Source organism: Pieris rapae, chromosome 11 (genome assembly GCF_905147795.1).
Source record: "Pieris rapae chromosome 11, ilPieRapa1.1, whole genome shotgun sequence".
In the NCBI taxonomy this organism is placed as follows: Eukaryota; Metazoa; Arthropoda; class Insecta; order Lepidoptera; family Pieridae; genus Pieris; species Pieris rapae.
In genome coordinates, this window is record NC_059519.1 from 4,710,805 (window position 1) to 4,724,244 (window position 13,440).

The 13,440-nt window shown below is 33.5% G+C and overlaps 2 protein-coding genes across 2 annotated transcripts; one reads left to right on the forward strand and one right to left on the reverse strand.

Moving 5' to 3' along the window:
• Positions 1–1,787: 1,787 nt before the first annotated feature.
• Positions 1,788–4,987, forward strand: LOC110998699 (hexosaminidase D-like). Its single transcript, XM_022267452.2, has 4 exons — positions 1,788–2,295; positions 2,892–3,083; positions 3,608–3,720; positions 3,977–4,987. The coding sequence occupies exons 1-4, from the start codon at positions 1,927–1,929 to the stop codon at positions 4,953–4,955; spliced, it is 1,653 nt and encodes a 550-aa protein (XP_022123144.2). The 5' UTR covers positions 1,788–1,926; the 3' UTR covers positions 4,956–4,987.
• Positions 4,988–5,926: 939 nt separating this feature from the next.
• Positions 5,927–10,816, reverse strand: LOC110998700 (titin homolog). Its single transcript, XM_022267453.2, has 5 exons — positions 10,586–10,816; positions 9,296–10,418; positions 7,942–9,130; positions 7,596–7,798; positions 5,927–6,697 (listed from the first exon to the last, which is right to left on the reverse strand). Exons 2-5 carry the CDS (start codon positions 10,394–10,396, stop codon positions 6,053–6,055), a joined length of 3,138 nt encoding a protein of 1,045 aa, XP_022123145.2. The 5' UTR covers positions 10,397–10,418; positions 10,586–10,816; the 3' UTR covers positions 5,927–6,052.
• Between the last annotated feature and the right edge of the window lie 2,624 nt (positions 10,817–13,440).

Genomic DNA, 13,440 nt, shown 5'->3' on the forward strand with positions numbered 1-13,440 from the left:
TTTTGCCGCGCAGAACCACTCTGTGGAACAGCTATTTCCACATAGTGGTGGTGCGCTCACTGAAGTATTTCCGAACCAATTCAACTTAGGCTACTTCAAGAAAGAGACATGCCATTTGTTACAGTGCCATGCAGAGCAAACGCCTTCTGGTGAGTGTCCAAAGGGGGCGGTATCACATACCATTAGGTGTCCCTGCTGCCCGTAAGCCTACTTATACATATTGAAATACTTTACTTGCTTTGCTGAGTATGTTCGAGAAGGTTAAGAAAATAAAAATACTCAAAACGATGACGACGACGACGAATTCGCCCGATACGAAAGGCTACTTACACTGTTTTAAAAGATACCATACACTATGATTTACATTGTAAAATGTGGGTCAAGTTATGAAAGAAAGAAAGAAAGAAAGAAATAACTTTATTAGACACAAAATACAATAATTGTTTCTATAAAGTAGAGTGCTCTGGCCCCCACACTAGGATTCCCTGTGTTGTGGGCAGCCAGTCTCTTCCTTTTACATCTAAACGTTACTTAATTAATTAATTTTAATAATCCATAGATTTAAAGAGATTAATATTTATTTGTCTCAAATAATGGACTTCGGTACAGTAAAAACTATTATAAAAAATAGTACCCAAGTCTCCACGCCTGTTGTGTGTTGCACTTATTTTATATACATTTTAACATAATTTACTTATATGTGTGGCCAATAACAAGTCACTTTGCACTTAAACATAGGTTTCGTTTACTTAAGTTTGTTGCGATTATTTTTCCAAGCAGATATACGAGTGATGTGTTCATCTAAAATGACTGACTTTTAAAAAAATTAATGAATAAAACTATACATTGCGACTGTATGTTGTTTTAAAAATATAACATTGCTTCCCCTTAATACTTAAGCGTCCTGACCATCGCCACTCAGGGGCATTTACTTAGAAGCTGCTGCAAGTAAATTATATTCATATTAATAGTATTATTAAATTATAAATGTTATAGTTATAGTGGTAGGTTGGCGTAAGTAGGTTTCAAAATTAATTTAAAATATAGAACACTATTTCATAGTCATTTTAAGCGTATATATAAACATAATATAACGATTGAATAATATTATGAATAAATAAATAACTTTAGGAATATAAATCACCTCTAACCTTAACAAGATTCGTAAAGATATCATTAACAAAGGAAGTTTGGTAAATATACACAATGACTTGAACCTTTCGTCTTCGTTGATAACGAACTTAAAATGTTTTAAGTAAACTGAAACAAATTGTCTAACTGTTTAACATTCCGTATCTGTACTTCTTGTAATTCTGGAATTATATAGACTACACTTCTATCGTATGTCTTGTTATAATATAATAAATTTAAAATTTACAAATATTTGTAGTAGTGGCAAAAAAGCCGAAGCCGTAAACAATGAAAATATTTATGATTTGCCACCAAAATATAAAAAAATACCTTTTTTATATTTTGGTGGATAGATAGATAGATAGAAAAAAATTCCTTTTTTATTAACATACATATTTTAAATTAAAAATCATTTAATATATTTAACCGAAACACGTATTCTTATTATAATTTAATTATTTACCCTAAACTTAGCTAACCAAACCTCACTCTCATAATTCTACTTCATTAACAACGCCACAAAGCATAGTACCTATAAATAATAAAGTCACTTATCCTATAAACGCTGAGAACGAGCTCTAATAACACTTAAGTCTTATTATATGCGAATCCCTACACATGCAATCCCGACCCTCAGTCAGTATTGTGTGCCATTCGATTACACAAATATTGTTCAGCTCTCTCCGCGCAATATTTAAAAAAAGAATTCCACAATACCGCGAACGTGATCTACGTTGTATCTGTGGTTTTTAAAAAAACAAATGTGTCGATTCGCGTATTGTATCTGTTACAAAAATGAATAATTTAAAAAATCAAAATGACAAATATTTGAAGATAAAAATGCGGCCGATTTTAGCGAGGACTTTTAAACACAAAATAGTAATTTTGACTACGTTTTCGTTGATTTATTTTATTATAATTTTGATTTTAATAAATACATGGTTTTTAAAAAGTATGGAGATGAAGTCTCAGTTGAGTTTGGAGAATGTTATAGTGCATTTTGACTTCAAGGGATCGCCGCCGAAAATGTCGTACTTGACGACGTTGCTGCCAAAATTTAAATATCTTGGAGTCACAGGACTACTTATGGAGTATGAAGATATGTTTCCTTATGAAGATAAGTTGGTGAACTTAAGTGCAAGGAACTGTTACGAAAAATCTGAGGTTATAGTTAATAATAAGTTATAATATTTTTCAATTAGCATTATTAACGTACATCAATGTTACTTTATGTAAAAAAACCTCCTAAGGTACTGTGCAGATTTCAATTATCTTTGTTTTATCTAAAGGTTTGGGAAGAACATAGGTTTAAGTTTTCTTATTTCCTATAAGAATCGTAATGTATCAGATGCGTCAAACTGACAAGATAATATTATAATGACTACCGCGGTCAGCTGCCGTATGTATATTTTTAGATGATAGCAGTCCACCCTACGGAACTCAGTTGACCTAGTATTTACGTCATGTCTGAATATAAGATACTTCGGAACAATTCCATATGGAGGATAAATGTAATCGTGTTTAAAATCCACATATATTTCAGAATATTGTTATCTAATTAACGCTTAAAATCGACTAAAGAGTTTATTTTTTAATTTATACGCTAAGCAAATTGTTAAAGTCTATTTAACTATGAAATACATAAAAACATAAAATACAATAATATCAGAACTCCTACATTATACATATTTTATCCTGTAGGGTTCTGGTAAATAATGTTAGAAATCTAATATCCTATAATAAACAGAAATTATTTTCAGCTATTTGAGTTCGTATCCCTTGCGACCCAATCTGGGTTGGAGATCATACCACTAATACAAACGTTTGGTCACATGGAGCACGCATTGAAATTAAAACAATTCCAACATTTACGAGAAGAACCACTTTACCCGGACTCCATCTGTCCCAGTAGGGTTGAAAGCCAAGACCTAATTAAGAATATGATTGAACAGGTATTTAACGTTTGTATGGACTTTATACATTTAATTTTTACGTGATGATTAATCTGTGTTGTGGAGAGCAAAAAATGTTTTAATGTTGACAACACCGGTGAACGCCATCTTTGATGTTTCACTCGCGTCTATGCGTCGACTAGTTTGTACTGCAATGTGTATTATTATTTTCATTCTAAATTCCAGAAAACAGTTGTGTCGTACTCCTTAGCATTTTATTTCAAAGTCTTAACACAAGCGCTAAAATATATTTTAGCAAGCCGTTGCACTGTACTTAAAATGCGCTTACTAAGTATATTTTTAAACTTTGTTTTCGGACTCGTAACTTCCAATAGGATACGAGAACGAGGCTGACTTCTATTGTTGTTGAATTTCCTCTGTTTTTCGTTTTGGAAAATACAAAATTCATTACGATATTTTCCTTCACTGAATAATCAAGTTTTGGTTGTGCATACACAATAAATAATCCAGTGTTTGAATGAACGAAGTCAGGCTTAATTCGATTTAAATTTATCTATTTACAGGTAGCCACATTTCACAACGACATAGCGCCACTCAAACGTATTCACCTCGGCTGTGATGAAGTATATCACATCAATAAATGTCATTTGTGTAGAAGACGGGATCTTAAGGATATGTAAGTATTTTTTTATTATTAACCCTTTAACGTAAAATCACGTTGCACCAAGCTTGTAGTGGCTAAGATTTAAGACATTCGCCGGAACTCTTTGCAACTCTTTGCAATGACAGGCTTTCCGCACTTGTAATGAAATATACTATAGATTAACTTTACAAACTACTTCGTATTATTTGCTACATCTAAAAAACGATTTTGCGTAATTCTTTTGTATGCAAGATGTGTTTCACATACTTAGTATCTGTTTTTTTTTCAGAGAAATATTCGTGAAACACGTGAAAATAGTAACAGACATTGTAAAGAAAATCAGTCCTAATACAACCGTGCTAGTCTGGGATGATGGTTTGCGAGATGTGCCTATTTATAAATGGGACAATTATATAAAGAACCTCAGCGTAGAACCAGTTTACTGGGATTACAGGCCAAGTTTATCGGTTTCTCATGTGAGTCTCATGAAATATTATTATTCCTTTCAAAATATCTGGATCGCATCTGCGTATAAGGGCGCGGATGGAAGAGTGGCGACTTTCCCCGACATTAAGAAACGTTTACTCAATAATTTTAGCTGGTTAAGTATAATTAGTAACTATAAATTCGGTGGTATGACTGATCTTTATAGTTTCAAAGGCATCATACTAACTGGTTGGTCCCGATATAGTCACATGGACCCGCCTTGTGAATTATTCCACAATGCAATACCAACCTTATTCGTGAACTTGCTCTTAGTAAAGCATTTTAAAGAAAATGGATATTCAGATGCTGATGACGAATTAAATTTAAGCGATTACTTCGATAAGTATCTAAAAAATAAGTTTAACAGTGTCTTAGAATGTAAAAAAGTAACAATAAATTACATAGACCCATCACAATGCAAATTTGATGGTAAAGAAATCTATCAGCTCCATTTGCATTTGAAAAGGCTTTTTTCAGATGTAACATTTAATATGAATGATGAGGTTCGTGGTTTATCCGCTGTTGATTATTATTCAAAAACACATAATACAAATGTAAATAATGTTAATAAAGATTTAGAATGGACAAATACGACGATTAAAGAATTATTGCAAATAGAACACAGACTTAGGCAAACCTTACTGCAATATTATGACGTGCCCTTTGTAAATGAGTATTTAAATTATAAATTGTATAATTGTAAAAAAACTATATTCAGTTTGTCGAAACATTTAAAGGATATGTTAAAGACGAGAAGTTGGGATAGAGGACCAAATAATTAGTTTTTATGTTGGTAATTAAATTTTAGTACTTACTTTGGTCTTTTAATTATTTCCTTTTAAGATGTATGAGATGTATGTTCCATCGTGGTATTATTATTTAGTATTATTTGGTACGAGTACTATTTTCATAAAGTTAAAAATTATTCGTACCGTGAAGATGAACAGTATGAAACCGTAATGTCTTTGAGCTAAATATCTTCTGTCTGAAGTCTAAAGTCTGTCCACCTTACTTGTGTAAATAAGAAACATAATTTCTCCATCAGGTAAAGAACTAAAGATGATTGTATTGATATTGGATTGATATTACGCTGTTCTAAACCGTTTTACCATGTATTATTATGTTTGATGAATCACCTAATAAAGCCACGAAATGTGGAGGAATAAGGTTTTGGCAAACTGCGTTATAGTTTGCCAAAACCTTCATGTTGTCAACTGTTTCATTGTGCTTGAATCGTCAGACCTAGTCTACTTGGTAGCGTGATTAAATTTTTCACAAAGCTTTGCCACACGTCACGTCCTTTACTGGGTTTGGAAAAATATTGTCAAGCTTTTCCCTTGAACCGTTTGACGCTGAAATTAAGCTTCTTTCTACACGTTTTGAATTTTATATATCTACGAATAAGCTATGCAAAGATGGACGTAATTGATATTTCAAGCATTTAATTGGGAGAATAAACCTATTATGCTTATATATTCACAAGTGTTGTGATGTTTCTACGTTTGTAAAATTATGAGCTAAATACGGTTTATGATAAAATGTTTTTTTTATATTTATTTATATATAGGAAATTTGCCTTAATTATCTTCAATTTCTTGTGATATGATCACTCTTACCAGTATATGATATATAATTCTTTGTTTAATATATTATTGAAATTGTTTTATTTCTAATGTATATGTTCTGATAAGGAAGAGTTAGCATCATAATTAAACTGTTATTGGCGTTAAAGACCCGATTAAAAAAATCACAATAACGAATTAAAATCTTTATTAACTCTCTCAACAATTATTAAAACATCTGCAACTTATAACTTGTAAATATCTTAGACTAATACACAGACTAACTGAAATCCTTACCAAACTACTATAAATAAAACTTATCTATTTTTTGCATCATCTGTACTCTTAATCTCTTCAATATCTTTTGTACTCTTGTGTACGGGGGCCATTTCAACTGGTGGTGGTGTTATAGGAACCAAACTACCGTCTTCCTCGGCTACTTTTAGGCCGATAGTAGCCCCTAATTTGGCACTGGCTTGCTTAAACGTATCAGACAGTTTAACTTGAACAACATTAATACACATAGAAGTCAAAGCTAGACCGAAAACTAAATATAAAATGGAAGCCATCATGAACATTGGATGATCTGGCACTAGATCACCGAGACCTATGGTAGACATCGATACGAAGACAAAGTAAAAGGATTCAAAGAAATTCCACGTTTCCCAAATACTATAGCCGACGGCACCAATTATAATGTAGATAATTAATATTGTAATGGCAACTGATATTGGTAAGTTGAATTCATCGTCTATTTCAAAAACTGATGGCGCTGGGGTGTCCAATTCTCCGTCCTCAACAAGCTTTTGGCCAGGCTTTGGTGGTAATGGGGGTGGAACATCGCTCGTTTTCCGCTCGATTGCTGGTGGTGGGTTTGAAGAAGTGTCTATGTCATCTTCAGAAAATATCTGTGATGGACGTCGCACTACATCGTAAACGATATTCAAGCCCTTCATCACTTCCTGTAATTAAAAATAGGTATGCAATATAGTACAACCGTGAACATTGAAAACAGTAAATTAACAACCCAGCATATTGTTCAATGCAAAATCATTTTTCATTTCTGTGTAGAAGAAAATTCTCGCGTTATTTCCTATTCAGTTGTAATTTGAAACTGGTTTTGAAATGAATTGAATGAGATATTCAAGAGCTTTTCAGGTTATTTAAAGAAATAATATGTTGATAGTAATACTAGCAGACTCGGCCAAGCATTGCTGTGGCTAAGGTTTTGGTTATATTACATAGTATTAAACTATTCAAGGGAAACGGTAGGAGAACTTATTTGGAAGGAATATGTTATGTGAAACGTTGGTACTTTTAACACAGCGCCATCTGTTAGAATTGTGTCAAATAATAAACATATATTTGCAATAAAATAAAATTGCGACTATAATTAAAGATCTAAGCTATCATTAAGTTGGATCAAACTGCTGATGGTGTGCCAATTTAATTTAAAATCGGTTGGGTAGTTTAGGAGTCCATCGCGGACAAACATCGTGACAGGAGATTTATATATATTAAGATAATACAATATGTTGATTAGTATATATATAACACATTTATTGTTCATGCTATAAATTAAGCAAATAAATCTTCACAAAACAGTGTGGTGTTGGTGTTGGTGGTGTGGTGTCGTGTAGTTTGATGGTGGTATTATGGATAGTACCTATTAACATTTTGTTATATGCCTATTACTTGAGGCATATAAATATTTATATAGACTAAATGTAACATGCGAGCTATTTTTATCTCTTTAGAAGAACTTATGGTTCGGCTTTTTTATAAAAAGGTTAGAAAGATATTTATAATTATATAAGTATACTATAAATTAATAAATAATATACACTATCTTATTCTAACCTGCATAGGCGCTGTCCGTCTCACTCTTCTACAACTTCTAGTATAATAAAATCTCCGAATAAAAGCCCAGAAGAATTTTATAATTCTGGTGAACAACTTGCCGAAATCCGCTAAGACAATCAGGAAAAGTGGTATACCGATGATAGCATACACGATCGTAGCAACACGACCATACGTGGTCTTAGGAGCTATGTGACCATAACCTAAAAACAAAAATAATATTAAGGCGTATTACAAAACAGTATTTTAGGTAAATAAGGAAGGCAGAATGAACAAACAAAATAAATTGCAGTATTGTTTATTATATTAGTATACAATGATGTTGTATATTAATGCATTTTCTTACCAATAGTTGTTATCAAAGTCAAGCAATAGACGAATGAATTCATAAAATTCCAAGACCGCTGGCCGCTATATGAAGTGACACCGGCTTCATGGGCAGTATGCAGTTGTTCCTCGAACTCATACAATTTCTTCCTTGCCATGGACTTCCAGTCTTCTTCTCTAAGATAATGACTTCCACGCCATAAATGTTCAATAAAATCACGTTTAACATTCCTAGCATTACATTTGAAGGCATTTTCAAACGACCCTTCGAGTGCTTTAAACATCATTCCACCCAAACCACATATTATAATCAATATTAATAAATCACAAATACACTTATTTCTTAGTAATACCAATCTCTGCCAATCATGATTGTACTCTAATTTAAACTGTCGCCAATTATTTATAAATTTAAATCTTGTTAGTTTTGGCTTTGTACTCTGATTTTTTTCTTTGGCCTTTAACTGCTCCTTTGTCTTCTCCACATTGGTGTCTGATTTTATTTCTTTTTGAGTTGATATAATAGAACGTTTTCTTAAAACTGACTTTGGTTCGTTATCATTTTGATCTACGTCTGCCTTTACGAGATTTATTTTTTCCTTACTATTTATTTGGCTAAGTTGATTAAGCTTTCTTGTCAACTCTGCCGTTCTATCTAAAAGATCAAATTCAAATTCATTTTCACTGGGTGATGTGGAATAACAGCTTGATGTATATTCAGACTGACTAGCATCTACATATCCCGAACTTTGCCTGCTATGTTTATGACGAACTTCAATCTTTTCAGTGGCTACTTTTGTGAGACCTGACAAAATCTCTCGGTCACTTATAATTTGAATTGTTTTTGGACATGATATTCCTCTTGATCTCCTTAAATTGACTGGTGTTTTGTTTGGTGTTTGTAAGGTTCTACTATATGTTTTATAATCTGCTGGTACTCTTGCGTCAGCTTTAGGAATTGATAGACTTCTGGCTCTTGCTTTTTGCATTAACTCTATTATTTCTAAACTAGTCTGACTCATTCCTGTACCAGTTTTGTCAATAACTTTAATATCTTCAATTCTATTTACTGATTGTGACCGATTTTCTTTTGGTTTATTTTTCAAAAACCGTCTTGGTGTTGGAACTACTTTACGCCTCGTTTCATTTGAACACACATTTTGTTGATACATCTGATCCTCACTCATCTCACTCTCACTGGTTCTATTCTGTAAACGTCATTATGGATTAATTAATTATTGTTATTTTCCGCCGATTTTAACAGTCGTCATATTCATATTATATAGTGTCATTTTATTTCATTAGAAAACATAAAGTGTTACTGCAATCAGTATGAGGATGAGAAGTAATAATAATTTAATGAAAAAACTGACCGCTAAACGTGATGCTGATTTACTTCTTGCTGGTTTCACAGGTGGCACTTTCGTTTGAGATTCCTGGGGTTTGCTTTTTTGAATTACGGTAGGTTTAGCGTCACCTGTTAACTTTCTACTTGGAGTTCTTACAACTCTTTCACGTACTTCGACAATTGGTTTTTGATCTTGAGTGAGTTTTTTACTTGGGGTTCTTTCTACTTGAATAACTCGAGTAACCAGTTCGCCAGTTGTAGGAATTTGAGTATCAGGAATAATTACTGGCGAAGTTTTTTTTATTGATTGCTCCTCTTTATCTCTGGATACTTCTTGTTTTGATTCTGCTCGTGGTGGTTTAGGTCTGCTGATCAGTTTTTTATCACTTTGTTCATCCGGATACACGATTTCTTCAAGCTTTTTAGGTGCTGCAGGCAAAGGATATGGGAAATCTTTCTCTTTTGGTGACGCACTTGCGGTACCTGGTGGAGACAAAGAAGTTGTAGAACTCAGTTGTAAATCATCTGCAGCACCTGTTAATGAATTACGACGCCTTAGGTCATCGTCTTTTGGGCTCACAATATAATTCGTGCTAAGTAATTTATTTGTCGGATCAATAAAACTCCCTTTCCGTTGTAAAGAAGTTCCTTCTTCTTTTTCGGGAACCGCAAATGGAGAAATACTTCTTCGTCTCCTTGCATTTGCCTCCATAGCTCTGGTTTCCATAATTTCATCAGTGTTTATGTCGTAAACAGGATCTTTCTCGTTTGCTTTTTCCTGTACTAATCGTTTCATTTCTTCATAAGTGTTATCAGCTTCGATTTCTCGTGAAGTCCGCTGTGGCCTAGGGTCTTCATCGTCTGAAGTAGGAGTATCCTCGTGAGGACCAAGAGTTCTTCCTGGCTCAGGGGTTTTCTCGCGTTGCCTGGTATTTTGAGCTCTGTTTTTAGAAATATTCCTTCGTTTCTTTAGTGACATTGATTTGGATGAATCTTCCATTTTGCTAACCTCTTCTTTTTTAGATGATTTAGAAATAGTGACAGTAGGAGTTTGAGTTGCTGATTCGTTTTTAATAACAGGAACTTTTAAGGAGACATGAATCGGGACCTCGCACTCCTCACTCATGACTAGTTATACCCAACGGGTCCTGGAATTAAACACAATGCTTATTTAGACTGTATCGATTTTCAATCGTACTAACATCAATAGGCTAGAAGTGTAACCAAAATTGGCAAAAGATTGAATAAATCGTGCCAACTTTAGGCCGATGACAAGTAGGTGCACACAAAATGTTTGCTATAATAAAATACTTACCATGTTGGATTCGCATTCAGAAACTGTTTTAACACAATCGGGGTCGGAACGTTCTAATAAAAGAATCTATTTATATTCAACCGGCACTAGAAAACTTCAAATCGAATTTTGCAGAGAAGTCCGTTAAAGTTATTTTAATAATAATTAATTAATTATATTTAAGGTTAAAGCTGTCAGTTTTAATAATACGTGTTGTTAAAATTATTTCTAAATCGACAACGTTTTGTGCGCGGGAGCACTGTGTTAAAGTGCGCCAAGCTTTCCGGGCAAAGTTCCAAATTTAAAACAGTGTGATGCTACATGTGTGCGTGAATTGAGTAGCTATAGCGTTTGAGACACTTTTGTACTATTATAAACTCAAAACCTAAAAATCCATTGCATATTTAAGGTTAATGTATAGATAATATGAATTCCGTACATTCTATTATTTTTAAAGCTACTAGATAAAAGAGAATTTAAATTGAAAATGTAATTTTAAACCTCATTTACAGTAATTATATGGCATGTATTAGAAGGGTCAGAATATCGTATCTCTATTTAAATGAAAATGTTATAAGTAATATGAACTCTAGTGTCGTCTGGTAAAAGCAGCAAATACGCCTCTATTTTTACAAATCGTTTGTGAACAGTGTTGTCTTATTTCATCAAACCTCGGTGGATTGCAACGACGGTATAGGATAAAAGAATAAAGCAAAACTTTTCTCTGTAACTTAAAACACGATGCAGTTGCAATCGGAAAATGGTCGCAATTTTGTTGTGAAATGTTTTCATACGCCTGAGAAATACAATATACGTGAAGATGCGGAATTGCGCTCATAAATATTAAGGCGTTTTATATTGCTTTAATATAATGCTCGTTTCATAAACCGATCTTCATATTGTTTTCTTATTCCTAATCAAACAATACAAAATTTTAAAAGAATCATAACGTTGGTTGGGGTCCGAGGGTGTATTGAACAGAGGGTTTCTTTCCTTTTTTAAGGAAAAAGGCCGCGGGGCAGTTCGCCAACACGCTAGTGCGACCAAGCCACAATTCTCACGGGTCATCCCATAACTAACACCTTCGATAAATGAATCTATAGACCGAAAAAAGTGGAGAGATATCACTAGCGACTAATGCGAGCAATGAAGAATATGACGAGAAGAAAAACGTAGTGCTACCCACGAAATGGAAAACGCAAGAACATAAAAAAGGCCGGCAACGCACTCGCGAGCCTTCTGGCATTGAGAGTGTCCATGGGCGGCGGTATCACTTTTGAAGTGAAACTTCTTTAGAATCGTTGTGATTTCAAACCCGATGCAACGGAAAAGCGACAGTAAAAAGAGACAGAAACATTAATTCATATGATTTAACGTGGGAGAAAATGAGATAGATAAACTTCTTTCGAATCGTCGTGATTTCAAACCGGATGCAGCGGTAAAGAGAGACAGAAACATCAATTCATAAGATTTAACGTGGGAGAAAATGAGATAGGAGGCATTATACAGCCTCTCTTTACTGCCGCTTTTTTTTGATCGAATTTCAAACTTTCGTTGTTTTAGTTTTTGTCAAATTAAAGATTTATATTAAACTTATAAATTAAAATGTATAATTAAAATATACTGTTTTTAAAGAACACACACATTTAGATAGTGGAAAATGATTAATTTATATTAGTTTTTGAAGCTTTCACTTCTACCATGTGTGAATTGCACAAATGTTTTTTTTTTATAGAATAGGGGGCAAACGGGCAGGAGGCTCACCTGATGTTAAGTGATACCGCCGCCCATGGACACTCGCGATGCTAGAGGGCTCGCGAGTGCGTTGCCGGCCCTTTAAGAATTTGTACGCTCTTTTCTTGAAGGACCCTAAGTCGAACTGGTTCGGAAATACTTCAGTGGGCAGCTGGTTACACACTTAATATCAGGTGAGCCTCCTGCCCGTTTGCCCCCTGTTCTATATAAAAAAGGCAGCCAGACAACAAAATCGTAGGTCGATATTAAAAAAAGATAGCAGCTCCAGTGCCCATTCGTATTACAATTTAAAAACAACAATATGAGCAAAGACATTAAGTATAGTAGAGATTCGAACGCTGTAGAAGTTTGTATAAATCGCGTGTTTCATATGAATTTATATCAGTATCAGTCGGTATTATAATAATATAACTTCGTAAATACTGTTTTTGTAAAACGTATTTGTTAGGGAGGAAAGATTCGCGGAATGGCGCGGACTTCATTTATATACATACCTTTAAGTTGCAGGAATTGTGACTAAAACCACTTACTGAATTTAAAAATCGGATCATTTCCGTAAAATGTGTGAAAAAATTCTACAAGCTTTTCGTATATTCCTATTTGTTTGCTACAAATACAGTTCTTATATATATTAGTGAAATTCAGTTTGAGTTCAGAATTTGTAAACCGGTGTTTTTGTTAATTAATAAATAGGTCAAATTGGTAGATGCTTTCCTTGGACATATACTTCTAGCCTAAAAGTCTAAGTTTAAGTTCGCAGCCTAAGCCTATGTTAAGTTCTCAGTCTATGTTTACACTAAATGGAAGGAAGTATCTAAAATGTTCAAATCCTTGGCATGTTTTATAAGATTCTAAATTATCAGGATACTCGTTACGTAAAGAAACATTTCTAACCCATAAATGTGTAACAGAGTCACGAACAAAGAGATGTTTTTGTTTATTTTTAATTACTTCTATATAACAAAGGTTAAGTAGGAAAAAACGGTTGTCGACCGCAGAGAATTGAAGGTATTTTCATTGAAAATCAAATTTTATTCGTATGTCATTGTGATAAGGTATAAATTACAACTTTGCAATAATATCGTCTCGGTTTCACAAAACTCTGGTAAAAGGAATATGAT

Bases quoted from the DNA above. Each gene is read 5' to 3' on its own strand.
- LOC110998699 (XM_022267452.2), top strand. From the start codon at position 1,927: ATGAATAATTTAAAAAATCAAAATGACAAATATTTGAAGATAAAAATG. The intron at 3,084-3,607 runs GTATTTAACGTT...ATCTATTTACAG, and splicing joins TTAAGAATATGATTGAACAG to GTAGCCACATTTCACAACGA. The intron at 3,721-3,976 runs GTAAGTATTTTT...TTTTTTTTTCAG, and splicing joins AGACGGGATCTTAAGGATAT to AGAAATATTCGTGAAACACG.
- LOC110998700 (XM_022267453.2), bottom strand. From the start codon at position 10,396: ATGAGTGAGGAGTGCGAGGTCCCGATTCATGTCTCCTTAAAAGTTCCT. The intron at 7,799-7,941 runs GTAAGAAAATGC...TTTTGTTTTTAG, and splicing joins GACTTTGATAACAACTATTG to GTTATGGTCACATAGCTCCT. The intron at 6,698-7,595 runs GTTAGAATAAGA...TTTTAATTACAG, and splicing joins GACGGACAGCGCCTATGCAG to GAAGTGATGAAGGGCTTGAA.